This window comes from Ambystoma mexicanum, chromosome 4q (assembly GCF_040938575.1).
Source record: "Ambystoma mexicanum isolate Mex_15411 chromosome 4q, UKY_AmexF1_1, whole genome shotgun sequence".
Lineage (NCBI taxonomy): Eukaryota > Metazoa > Chordata > Amphibia > Caudata > Ambystomatidae > Ambystoma > Ambystoma mexicanum.
The window spans coordinates 863114309-863128220 of NC_090928.1; the positions used below are offsets into that span (position 1 = coordinate 863114309).

Genomic DNA, 13912 nt, shown 5'->3' on the forward strand with positions numbered 1-13912 from the left:
TGCTTGCCCACCAAGACAATCCTGGTCACTCGTCACCACAAATGTATTGGAGATTGGAAACGGGCAGGTTTTTAAGGTTTTCCTAAACTTAAGTAAGGTGACTAGTTGCAACGATATATTCAGGGACCACCCTTAACCTGGTAAGTGTCCCTCCCCACCCCCAATCAAGGTGCCACACAATAAATAATTTATCTAATTCAAACTAGCCCATCTATGATTCATATAGATCCATGTAGATTTCGCCCCTCTCCCCATCCTCGTGCCAACAATGAGCCAAGAAACAGCCCGGGGTACAGAAAGAACATATATTTAAATTACGGGTTCATTTAATATTTGCACTAAATGATTATACCCGACACCTTCTCATTAGCAGAAAACAAAGCGTCAATACAAAACTCACTTTTTCTTGGCATTTTACTTTTGTCTCCTGTCCATGGAACACCGGTTAAATAACAGTTCCACCCTCTTGTCCCACAAACCCCTTTTATGTCAAAATTAAATATGTTGGAAAATTACTAGATTAGCCTTTCTTGAGAAGGGTTAGATTTAAAACTGCAACATTTTCAGATCTCAAAACAAATTTGCATGCAGCCCTTTTGTATGGTTGATATCCCAGCACACTTGCAAATGTTAGCAGTTTTGAAATCGGACATTTGAGAATAGGTTGGATTGATAGAACCCTCTTTCTACTTCACCCGAAAGCAATACAACATCTTTTATCAGGGTCACTCCCTCTCAGGAGAGTGTGTGCATTTTTCGATTAGAAATTATACTTTGTTGCATTTCACTTGGCAAAGCACTTCTCTACCCAGAACCAAAAACCCAGGTTTCAGTTATATGCAGCACCTCTGTTGAAAGGCCTGGTCTGGGGAGTGGTGACAGTTGGGAATTTCGTTTTTGGCAAGGAAACCTCTTTTCTTTAGGGAAGTCTGGGGTTGACTGGGAACAACTTGAATTACCAGGAAAGTTGGCAGAGGTTTCAAACTCCCCCGAGCTCCCCCTGCATATATTGTATTGGAGTTAATTAAATTCTCCAGCATGGGGTCTGGCATGGATTCGCGTGCTCATGAATATTCCCCGTCGTCAGGCTGGGAATCCTCGGTAAAGAAAAATCAGTATCAGTTTCGTTTCTGATCTCTTTCGTAGTAGTAACCAATCACTGATCTCTGCGTCATACTGACCACAGCCAATGACTGCCATCTCCCTAAGCCCCGCCTCTGGCAGCCATCTTCAGATTTTTACCGCACGTTCAAGTGTTGGGAGTTCTCGTGCTTAGCTCTCAAGCTTTTGCTGCGTGTTTCATGCTTTTTCAGGTGAATTTTCACATTTTTTTCGGTTAATCGAGCCTCAAGCTCCACCGTTTCTACTCCTGTTAACGGGTACCCGTTGCAGGATTTTCCTACGCCCCTCAAGGGTGAAGATTTCGTGGAATCAACCTCTTGGAGGATTCCAGAAGATTTGCGGCCTACTTCGAGATGGCCCAGGACGCGAGTTCGTCACCCGGACCCAAGCTGTTTCGCAGCTGCCCTGGATGCGGGCTGCAGAATGTGTTTAAGGAGGACGAACATTCGCGATGCCTCTACTGTCTTCATGGGGACAAGACTCATGTAGAGAAGGACTGCCAGTTCTGCAAGAACTTGTCGGAGCGGCCCATGAGGGACCGTCGATCCCGTCTCGCCAGCTGGTTGGAGAAGGGCTCAACGGGTGAGAAGAAGAAGAAAGGGTCCGAGCGGGCTTCTAAGTCCTGTGCGGGTGCCCCGGCGACGGGGGCCCAACACCAGGCCAAGCGCCACGAGTCCGAAGGCTCCGAGAGCGCTGACAGGTCGGGCTCTTCGGTCGCCAGGCAGGGCGCACCTTCCCTGGCACTGTCGACCACGAGCCAGCGCTCTGGTTCGGGAAGAGGAAGTCCGAGACCCCGGGTAAACTTCGGGAGAAGCCCCGTCCGATCTTGGGAGAGGGGGAGCGAGGCGTCGCCCCTCCCCCTAAGGAGAAGGCCCAGGACGCACCTAAGGTGGTGAAGGCCCCTACCCAGCAGGCAAAGGCCTCTTATCGAGGCGATCGCGGCGACTCTAGCCAAGCCGGCAGAGACCCCGCCAGCGGAGACTGCATCCGGGACTAGAGTTTCCCTGCCGCCAAGGAGGGAATCCTCTTTTCAGCCCATCGTCATGGCCCCCGTGATGGAAAACGGGGGGGGGCAACGTTAGCCCCCTCGAGCTCTGAGTCAGCCTTGGAGGGGGAACTGACCGAGGTCGCGAGGAATCTCGAAGTCCAATTCGAGAAGGTTCGGTCCCGCAAGGAAGATCCTCAGGAGATAACCGAGGAAGACGACGATGGCGAGGAAGAGCAGCCTTCCCTTCCGGCGCAGCCGGAACCTAGGCCTCAGGATAGCTCGGCGGCCATTTTGTTTGCAATCCGGTTCTTATGCTCTTAGATAAGGATGAGATTACCACGGCCCAGGCCGGAGGACCCGCAACCTGGCCCGTCGGAAAGTCCTCGGAACAAACGACGGAGGACCCAACCATCTCCTCTGCTCGCCCCCGGAAGGCCTGCAGTTCCCTCCTCATCCTCCCACGAGTGGGGAGATGACGGTGCGGTGGGCTCGACGACGGGTTCTGAGGGCGACGACGACGACGGGTCTCCCATCTCCCGTCGCACGGGCCTCTCCGCCCGACGAGATTGGCTCATTCCACGCCATGATCGCCAGGGCGTCCGAATTGTTCCAGCTCTGCCCGGAGGAGCAAAAAAAGGAAGGTTTCCTCTATCAGCGCCGGGAGGCCACGAGGAAGACTGTCATCGCGGTGCCTCTAATCAATGACATCTGGGAGTAGGGCCTGTCGGTACTCAAGAACCCCTCCACGGCACCAGCCAAACGGGACCGGTACGAGAGGAAGTACTGGGTCCCCGAGACTGCTCCCCTGTGCCTCAGGGCCCAGCCAACGCCAGACTCGGTCGTCTCGGCGGCGGCGAAGAAGAAAGCGGCGGGGTCAGGAGCCTCAACGTCTAATTCCCCTCCGGAAGGCGAGGGAAAGAAGTTGGACGCCATGGGGCGACGGGTCATTTCGTCGGCGGCGACGACGATCAAAGCGGCCAACGCCCTGGCGATCGTGGCCCGTTACGACAGGGAGCTCTGGTTTAAGCTGGCCCCCATATTGGACTTCCTCCCGGACGACAAGAGGTCCGAGGCCCTGGAAATACTTCAAGAAGGCGAGGTGGCGTCGGATCACGCCATAACGGTGGCAACCGATATTGCCGATACCGGGTTCCGCCAGCTGGGCAATGGAGTTTGCCTACGACGACGGGGTTGGCTCCGGGCGACCGACTTCCGTCAGGACGTCCAGACCAGGGTGTTGGACATGCCGTTCGACGGCAGCAACTTGTTCGGGAAGGCGGTGGACGATTCCCTCCAAGCCATAAAGACGGACACGGAGACGGCCCGCGCCCTAGGAGCCCTTCAGCAACGACGGCCCTTTCGGAGCTCCGGAGGCAGACGGGGAGCCTCCAAGGGATCCAGCTACCGCCAGGCGGCACGCTCCTCGTCTCAGGAGGCCTACATGGGTCGCGGCAAGCAGGGAGCGCCTCGCCGCCGTCGGCAAGGTGGCCAGGGCGGCAAGGCCACCACCTCCAAGCAGGACTGAACCGGCCGTGGCCTCGGGCCCCCACCGAAGCACCCCGGTGGGAGGCCAGCTGACGAAGTTCGTCGGCGTGTGGAAGTCCATCTCCACCGACCGTTGGGTGCTGGATACCCTGGCAAGAGGACACTCTATCGAATTCCTGAAGAAGTGCCCTCACGTTCAACCTGTGGCCAGGAAGGAAAATCACGTCCCGCAACTGCTGTTGGAAGTACGGGCGATGCTCGGGAAAGGTGCCATCGAGCCCGTCCCGAAGAGGCTCTGGGGTGTACGCAAGGTACTTCCTCGTCCGGAAGAAGACGGGCGGCTGGCGCCCCATCCTGGACCTTCGTCGTTTAAACAAATACATCAGGTCACAAAAGTTCAGGTTGGTCACCCTCCAGCACGTGCTGGGACAGCTGGAGGAAGGCGACTTTCTATCGTCGCTGGACCTGGAGGATACATACCTCCACGTTGCCATCCTCAAAAGTCACCGAAAGTTCCTCAGGTTCGTCGTCCAGGGACACCACTACCAATTCAGAGCACTGCCGTTCGGATTGAAGTCCAAGTGCCTAGCACCTGTGGCAGCGCTGCTGCGCCTGCAGGGGATTCACGTCTACCCCTACCTGGACGACTGGCTCATCCGCTCAAGGACGAGGGAACTTGCCGTCAAATGCACTGCGAGGACCGTCCAGCTACTTACAGACCTGGGATTCGCCATAAATTACCCAAAGTCCCACCTGGTGCCGTTGCAGGTCGCCCTGTTTCTGGGAGCGAAGCTTGATACAGTGAGGCCCCTGGCGGCACCGTCGGAAGAACGGACGAAGACCATTCTGGGCAAAGTGCAGCGCCTGCTAGCCACGGACGTGGCCAGGGTGAGGTCCATCAAGTCCCTCCTGGGGATGATGTCCTCTTGCATCTACCTGGTGCACCTCTGCAGACTACGGATGCGCCCTCTTCAAGAATTTCTCGACGCCCGTTGGATGCAGGCGACGGGCATCTTCGAAGACAGGGTCCCCCTCAACGAGGTGTTCCGGCGGGCGATTCAGTGGTGGGGCATTCAAGCGCACCTCCCGGCGGGCAAGGACTTTCAGAGGCCGGCGTACCAGGAGATGGTGACGACGGACGCTTCCCTGGAAGGTTGCGGCGCCCACACCGGAGATCTCCACGCAAGAGGCCTCTGGCTCCCGGAGGAGAAGCTCCTGCACATCAACATCCTGGAACTCCGAGCCGTGTTCTGGGCTCTCACATCGTTCCTCCCGTCGCTCAAGGGCAAGGTGGTGCGGATCTTCACGGACAACACCACGACAATGTTTTACATACAGAAGCAGGGAGGCACCAGATCCCCAGCCCTATCCAAGGAGGCACAGGATCTGTGGCACTGGGCGGTCGCCCAGGGGATGTTCCTGGTTCCCTTCCACCTGGCAGGAGAAAAACACCATCGCCTACTCGCTCAGCAGGGAGCTGCGCGCGTGTCACGAGTGGGAGCTGTGCCAGGATCAGGTGGATCAACTCTTCTGACGATGGGGCAAACCCCTAATCGACCTGTTCGCAACAGCGATGAACTCGAAGTGCCAGAGGTTCGCCAGCAGGTTTCCCCAGCCGAGAAGCATGGGCGATGCGTTCTCGTTCCCCTGGGACGGCCTATACCTGTATGCGTGCCCTCCGTTGCCGTTGCTGCTTCGACTCATCAACCAGCTCAAGAGGTCCCGGTGCAGGATGATCCTTGTCGCACCGGCATGGCCGAGGCAGATCTAGTTCCCGGACCTTCTGGACTTGTCAACGTCCCCATCCATCAAGCTGTCGGCAGACGCGGATCTTCTCTCAAGAGAAGGAGGCGCCATCTTCCACCACGACCGGGCGTCGCTGAACCTGCAGGCTTGGCTCCTGCAGCGCTAGAGTTTGGAGGGCACGATATACCGGCCGACTGCAGAGAGGTTCTTGCAAAGGCCAGGGCGTCCTCGACTCTCAAATGCTACGGTCACAAGTGGAAGAGGTTCTCTATCTGGTGCCGAGCACAGAAGATCAACCCCCTACGGATTACGGCCCCTCAAGTGCTGCCGTACCTGCTATCGCTGGCAAAGGCTGGGCTAGCCCATGCCTCCATTAAGATTCATCTGGCGGCGATCTCCAGATATACCAGAACCACAGGACTTACGTCCCTGTGGTCCCATCGACTGGTAAGATTTTATGAAAGGACTGTTCCGGTCGTTCCCGCCGGTGAAGGCCCCGGCGTGGGAACTTAACGTGGTGCTGACCAGGCTCATGGGGCCCCCATTCGAGCCGATGAAGTTTGTGTCGTGGAAGACTGCATTCCTGGTGGCCATTACCTCCGCACGACGAGTGGGAGAGATCCAGGCCCTATCCTGCAAAGCACCGTACTTGACTTTCCATGCCTCGAGGGTGGTGCTTAGGACGCACCCCTCCTTTATGCCCAAGGTGCCGTCGGACTTCCATCTTAATGAGCCCCTGGTGTTACCTGTTTTCTTCCCGTCTCCTTCGTCGCCGGCCGAGAGGACTTTGCACTCGCTGGATGTGGCTGGAGCGCTGAAGTTCTACGTGGACCACACGAAGAGTTTTCGGAGGACATCACAGCTGTTTGTGAACTTTGGACCTGTGAATCAAGGGAAGGCTCTCTCGAAGTCTTCTATTTCCAGATGGCTCTCCGGCTGCATCATGCACTGCCACCGGTTGGCTAACCGACCGCTGCCAGGCCGTCCGAGAGCCCATTCGACCAGAGCGATCGCTGCTACTATGGCGTTCCTATCTGGTGTGCCCCTGCTGGACATCTGGAGGGCTGCTACGTGGAGGTCGACGCACACCTTCACGAGATTCTACTGCATCGATCGGGATTCCAGGGTCGGCCAAGCAGTGCTGCGCAACCTGTTCGCCTAAAGGTGAGCCTGGTGAGGAGGTAAGAGATGCTTAATGTTGAGTCGTTGTATTGCTTAATGTTGAGCCTTTCGCCACCTCCCGTGGTTGTGCATGTGTGTACTGTTATGTATTCTTATATTCATGAGCATGTGAATCCATGCCAGACCCCATGCTGAAGAAGGAACAAGTTACTTACCTGTAACTGTTGTTCTCCAGCATGGTTCTGGCATGGATTCACATGCGAACCCTCCCGCCTACCCCTCTGCGCCTCTTCACTTGGTCATACTGCCACTTGACGTGCTACCAAATCTGAAGATGGCTGCCAGAGGCGGGGCTTAGGGAGATGGCAGTCATTGGCTGTGGTCAGTATGACGCAGAGATCAGTGATTGGTTACTACTACGAAAGACAGATCAGAAACTAAACTGATACTGATTTTTCTTTACCGAGGATTCCCAGCCTGACGACAGGGAATATTCATGAGCATGTGAATCCATGCCAGACCCATGCTGGAGAACAACAGTTACAGGTAAGTAACTTGCTCCTTAATATTAAGTAAAATATGCGAAGCGCCTATTCAGTTTGCCCCCCACCCACTATTAAGGGAAAAATATTAAGGCTAGCAGATTCCATTGGCCTCCTTGTGGTCCACTCCTGCACAAGGTCCTATCCCTCTATGCTGATAGGTCCTTAGAGTTCTGAAATTGAAATCCTGGGAAAAATGAATGCAACTACCAGATTTACCATTTATACTTTTCAGCTTGTTCACCTAAAAAGTCACTACATGATGTAACCTTACAATTTACAAAAATATAGTTATTGTGATGTTTGTGTTCCCCTTATGGTGGCAGACTTATTACGATTATTTCAGTTTCTGCTGGATATTGCATGTGCGAACTGTGTATTTTCGTCATTTACATACAATTAATAAAAGCTTGTCACCAATCTGTACAGCCAGTTACATGATGCATGAATCTACCACCTCCCCGAGTTACGGTCTCGTGACATTTTCTGAGAAGCTACCACATTTTCTGTTGTACCCGAGTCCTGAAATTCGAATTTACATAGACATGGTGGCAAAACAACTGCCTTGGAATACGCTTTAAAATGGCACCAAATGGCCGCTGTATGAACTATCACTGCTGACAAAATGAACAATTATCATAGCCCATTTAAACTAATGGGAATGCTCAACATGTATGCAGATCTTAACTTTCATTTCAGTTTTTTTATGTTTCGTGTTTCATCTTTTGTTCGAGGCAGCTGTCCCAATGTTTATTTTGCCGGCAATTATCCCATAAGCCTTTATTCTCTCATGACTAAGGTTCATCCTGCTGTTTATCTCGGAGACCAGACCCCCAATACATTCTTTAATCACTGCTTGCGTGTTCTGCATAGCAACTGACTCCTTCTCAGGAAATCAAAACTTAGTCATACATTTCCTGTGCCCATAAGGCCTTTCTTTACATGTTGCATTCAACATCTATCTGTTGTATTTATTTTTCATGTGAAGCCTTTTATTTATAACTTTCTTCTCGGTATCTCTGTTCATGGCCCTTCTAAGAATATGTTCATTTTGGCAAGGGAACATTTTTCTACATGTCTTGACTTCCTGCATCAAAATGCACATGCAAGACCCTTTTGAATCGGTGTTTTTTTTTTTTTTTTATGCCCACAGCATTTTTTTAATGGGTCAACTGAAAGTGAAACTATGTTGTTCATTAGGTCATTCACAATGTGCACCTTCAATTCCTTTGTGCAGTCTGGTTTTAGTTTTCACATACTCTTATTTCACTTGCAGAAAAACACACATTTTTCACTCCTCGGCACCTTGGCTGTGTTTGAAGGCTGGCTTTTCATTCTTACAGTGTGACTTTCCATGACAAAAGATATTTCTGCACGTTTTGGGCCTACACGGCCTTTCAGTCCATGTTCCTGGCCTGAAAATCTACCACAGAGTAAGCCTGTCGGAGGAAGAAAGAGCATTCCAGGTATGAGGAGCTGCCTCTGAAAATGCTTGTGCGCAAGCATGGGAGTGCTTGACGCTGAGAATAACTAACCACAAATATGGTAGCCCCTAGTAAGCGAAATAGTCAGCAAGTCAGACCACATGGCTCAATATACCATTGCTTTTAGAAGCAATGCAGAAGATTTAAAAAAGAGACCTGCAGTAGATTTGTAGCCAATGAAGATAGATTTGCATTTGGGTAATGTGCTCAAACCTTTTGTAGACCTGAAATGAGTGCAGGGGTGCAAAACGGCACGCTGAGGGGCTAACGGTGCCGTAGGAAGTCCAAGGAAGATGGGATTCTCACCATCTCCAGATAGGAGAGAATGAAAGCATGGCTGGCATTATGAAAGTGCAAAGGAGGAATGAAAGGTAGAATTTTTCTGGGGATTCAGCTGAAAAAACACAGGACTGAGAGGTACGAAATATGACGGAATTAAAATTAAAATGAGGAACGACGCCAAGTTATTTTATTTTTACAGAATACACTATTGAGAGTGTAGCATGCCACCCTTGGAATTTTTTACATGGAGTAGAAGCCAAAGAAACGCACGGAACCTCGGTTTTTGAGGGGTGTGACGTCCGTGTAAGAAATGATAGCCAGTCCTTCACGGCACTGTCATTCCCTACATTGGAGGATGTAGAGCTGCATACTATGGTGTTTCTCAGTTATCAGCTTTCTCAGTGATCAGCTGTTAGCAAGTTATTTTTCTTTTTTCAACTTTGCTCCATTGACGTTATTGTAGTGCCCCAGCATATCTTCCTATAGTCTGGAGCCGACAATTTTAGGGGGAGTAAGGTAGTTTTGCCTCCCCAACCTACTCCACTTCCTTGTTTTGTGGTGCACTCGAAACCTTGAAATACATGCAGTACCTATTTCCTAAGAACCCTTTGTAAATGTAAATTGTCTGATACTGTACATACAATGTACAGTGTAATTTTGGTTTTCTCATAAAAGTACAATGTTTAGTGTATATATATTAGAGAGGAAGAAACATGTAATTTGGTGCCTATCTTGCATATACATACATTAAGCTAACGCTTTTGCTGCAGAGGTTAGTAACAAAGCAGGTGACATCTCTTCAGATTTCCACTTATTTTGCTGATTAAAATATATGAATGCATGCTTCAGACTCCCGACTCTCATTCAGCCATTCTTGCACAGATCAATCTCCTTCCTTCCTTCGCTTGTGGAAATTAAAGTGGAACCTTGAGGCAGAGATTATGCACTTTCTTGCCCTTTGGGTACAGAAACTGTAATGCCCTGGAACTGTAGTCTTACATTAAGGTCTATTACATAGTTGATAGAAAATATTTTTGGAGTGGATTTTAGCAATAACTATATATATATATTTTTTTTAAATACGTCATCCTTCCAAAAGAAAATATTCCCTCTTTGAAATAGTTTTCGTCTTGGACAGCCTTAAACTCCCCAGATAAGGGCAATACAAGTCTTGAGCGACATGCAGTGCTCCTGTCCACATTGAAATTGAATTCATTATTCGTTTTGTAGTGTTCTGGAAAAGCAGGACGAAGTGTTCAGTTAATTAAAAAAACATGCTGGTGTTTCCTTCCATGACAATTGTAAGCTTCAAATGTACAAAATAACTCCTCTGAGATGGAGGCCCTGCCTCGCTGATGTAAAAACAAGAGCAGCAGGGAGCATTGCCTAAGAAATTGACTTTTCAATTTGAGTAAATTTGGACTGAACGTAATGTTCAAGACCAGCAACGCCTGATGGGAGGAAGAACAATGACTAGGGGTGAAAAAAGTCCTCGGGGTAAACAGACAACTCCAGGTTCCCAAACTTTGTCAATATTGGTTTTCATTTCCATCTATATACAGTTTCTAAAATGTCAACCAGGCTTTCTATATAAACTGTGGCACCCTGTTCAAAGAACCGAGATCAGAGATTGTCTTTCTGTGCTAGGTGTACCGTCTTTAATTGGAACCTGTTTTATTTGCAGTCACATTATGGATCATCTAGATGGTGTCATTGAAAAACCTGAACAGGAGATGTCTTCCCAAGAGCTTCAGCTTCATTATTTTAAAATGCACGATTATGATGGGAACAGCCTCCTGGACGGATTGGAGCTTGCAACGGCTATATCACATGTACACAAGGTGGTAAGCAGTGCGTTCAACATTTCATAGCTACAGGTGCCCATCTGGTTTGTGCTTTTAATTCCTGCTGTTAGGAAAGTTCAGTTCCCTTTTGTGATCCAAGACTGGGGTCTGAGGATATTGGGGAAAACGGCAATTCAATTCTGAAACTTTAATTTTAGGGGTGTTACGGTCCACTGTAGATTACTATTTTGAATGTACATTGTAGACTTTCAGAAGAAAAGTAAACCGGGATGCCCCTACACCCCCTCCCGTCCTGCATAACAGTGTACATTTGTGCATTATTCCTCTTTAGTTTGAAGCACTTACTACTCTAGGTTAAGTTTTACCTTTGTGACTCACCAGTTTTTCTTCGTCTTGTCCTTGGTCTATCCTCTCTCATAATCTGGCTCAAAACATGTTTACTTTGTGCTAACGTACAGGCACCCATTCGGGAAACGCCTGCTCGATCTGTACTTGTATTGCAAGTCCATTCTGATGGAAATTTGCATCCATGTTGAAATGAAAATGCACGATATACAATGAGAAGGTGCAGACATTTGGGTGCAGGTCTGGGAGATTGCTGCGTATTACACATGTTTATGTTCAAGCATCAGGGGCATGACCAAGTGAAACATCTATGTTCTTTTTTAGTACTTCACCTTATTCATCTAACTTTTAGTACTTTATGTACAGCACAGTAAAATCTGCAGAGGATGTTTAGAGGATGAGCCAGTGAGGCACATATTTTGGACATGTGAATGCACTTGTGTTGTGCCCTCCACGCTCCCTTAGAACCACTTTTGAATGCACATATGAATGTGTTCTCTCATACATATGCTATATTGCAACCCAAAGTCCACATACCAGATACAGCAGTTGAAATGGTGTTAGAAAATCTTCCACAATTCCCCAAAGTTTCTTCCTCCTTTGCGCTGAAATTTGAGAGGAAGGTTTAATCTTCCTTAGATTGTTATTGCTGAACGCTTACATAGGATGCTGAATGCCACTGTGGTGTTAACATTTTTCATCACTCTATGCATGTTAAGTGACACGTCTTATGCCACGTGCATCAGAGGGCAGTTTCAACGAACACGGTATAAGCGGCGTGGCCAGGATTATCTTATAAGTGGGGCCTGAAGCTAATGTATTGGGCCCACTGCAGTGACATTTACATCTGAAAACGCACAGACGGCTGTGCAGAGTGGGCATTTACAGATTTTGGGTGGGCCTGGCCCGCTCAGGCCCTACTGTCTGTCTGTGGGTAGAAGTCTCCAACTAGGGGTGCATTGCCACAGGTAGTGTGAAAAGCTGGTCCAGATAGATGAATACCTTTCAACAGATGGCTTGCTTCCATAATCTGGCTATTAGTATCCAAAACCTGCTTTTGGTTTTGGTTTAGTTTCTGTAAGTGGAATTGATCGTTCATTCCACCATTTGGTGCCTAGGCCAACCAATTTCTGATTTTCTACCCTCCACCACCCATCTTAACCTTCCTCACTATGGGAGTAGTATCAGTTTTTTCTAAGTCAGCCATAGTTTATGAACCATCATGCATCTGTTAAATCTTACTGACAGTCACCCTATAAACCAGCCAGAGTACAGAGCTTCTCCAGCATGCGGTCTGGCATGGATATTCCCCGTCATCCGGCTGGGAACCCTGGGTAGAAAGTTTCACTTTTACTTTTAAACTGTATTTCTCCTCTAAACCAATCGCTGCCCTGTGGGTCATACACCCCCCTGCCCACCAGCCCCCCCTCTTTATCCCCATCCAACGACCTCTCCCTGAGCTCCACCACTGGTGGCCATCTTCAGATTTTTACCGCACGCTTCAGTGTTGGGAGTCAAGTTGCTCTATGAGCTAATTTTGAGGTTTTCTTTCTGTTTTTTTTTTTATCCAAAATAGTTAGAATTGTGACCTATTTTTGCTTAATTATCTTTGACGAAGGACATCTGCTATCGGCAAAGATTTTCATCCACCGTCGGATTGTCATCGAAGTTTTGAGAAGGCCTGGCCTTGGGCTGACTTCACGCCTTTCATCCATCAGTGAAGAGAAGGAAAGTCAAAGCCTCTTTAAACTCTGCCCGAATTGTGGATTAAGGAACGTCTTTCTGGAAGATTGGCATCATAAGTGCTTATTTTGCCTGCATCCGAACCACGATAAGGAGAGGAAGGATGCGAGGTGTGCTGTGGTTTCTCAGTGAAAACCAAAAAAGACAGATATAGCAGACTGTAAGCGTGGCTCAAGTCGAGCAAGGCCGCTGACTCAGCCGCGGGGCAGAAACTAGCCTCATCTAGGACCGGCCAGTCTGAGGAGTGAACTCCCTCCGGGAGGAGGTTGAGATCCATTGAGGACGTCCCGCTTGCGTGGGTCCAAGAAAGGCACAGCTCGGCAACACTAGCGCCGCTGGGTTTGCCGCTGATGCGGGTGACGAGTCTGGTAAAAGGCGATCGCCATCGTCCTCTAGGGTGAGCCTACCATCGACGGGTCCTCTTCAAAGAGGAACTCCCCAAACCCCGGCAAAACTGTCTGTGGATAACCTGATGAACGACAAGCCCAGAGAGGACTCGTCGAAGTGGTAAAGACCTTGCTGTAAGCCAGATCAATGGAGTCAATGACGGCACCATCGACAAGCTCATCGTCGACTAGGTCAATGATGAATGCGGTTATGGCGCTGACGGAGAGTGCGTCTGCGAAGGAGGTGGCAGCCATTTCATGGGTGTCTTTACCCCGAGGTGAGATATGACTGCGGAAGCGGCGGCGTCGGCTACTCAGGGGTCGGGAAGGACCCAGCGACTGGACAGACCCAGCAGCCTCCTGAGAAGCAGAGAGACAGTCCCTCCGGTGGAGCTCCCCTGGTACATGGACCAGGGGGCTGTCCCAGACAGACCGGAGCAGATCTACTCTAGTACTGACTAGGACAATGATCTGCTGGACAATTGCTACAGGGATCATGAGGGGGGTCTCTTGCTCACAAGAGGAGGCACGACAGCCCAGACCCTACTCCGCTGGCTCTATTCACCCCTAGACCTAGGAATGTGTTGCTGGTTATTCTAACGACCCTGCACACAATGGTCACCAAAAGCCAGCAGAGGATGCCTCCAAGACATACCCTTTCACAGGACACTCGGGAGCCTCTGAGGCTAAGCTCGCCCCCGTGAAAGATGAGGGCCAAAGTGGGCACTGGTCCTCGCCATCATCCGACTCCACCACCACTGCTTTGTTGTGAAAAGACCCCACCCAGAGCCCTGGACCCGCACACTGGCACAGACACAGTTACCACAGCCATTGCCATCGACGAGGACTACTTCTTCGAAGC

The 13912-nt window shown here is 49.9% G+C and overlaps 1 protein-coding gene across 5 annotated transcripts in view; it reads left to right on the plus strand.

Moving 5' to 3' along the window:
* The window catches only part of MCFD2 (multiple coagulation factor deficiency 2, ER cargo receptor complex subunit), a 315293-nt gene that overhangs the window by 234973 nt on the left and 66408 nt on the right, over positions 1–13912 (plus strand). For 4 of the 5 annotated variants that reach the window (XM_069608426.1, XM_069608430.1, XM_069608427.1 and 1 more), the window contains one exon: positions 10456–10615. In XM_069608426.1, coding sequence (XP_069464527.1) covers positions 10456–10615 — 160 coding nt within the window. The remainder of the gene's footprint in view (positions 1–10455; positions 10616–13912) is intronic. The other variant, XM_069608429.1, reaches the window with a different exon arrangement.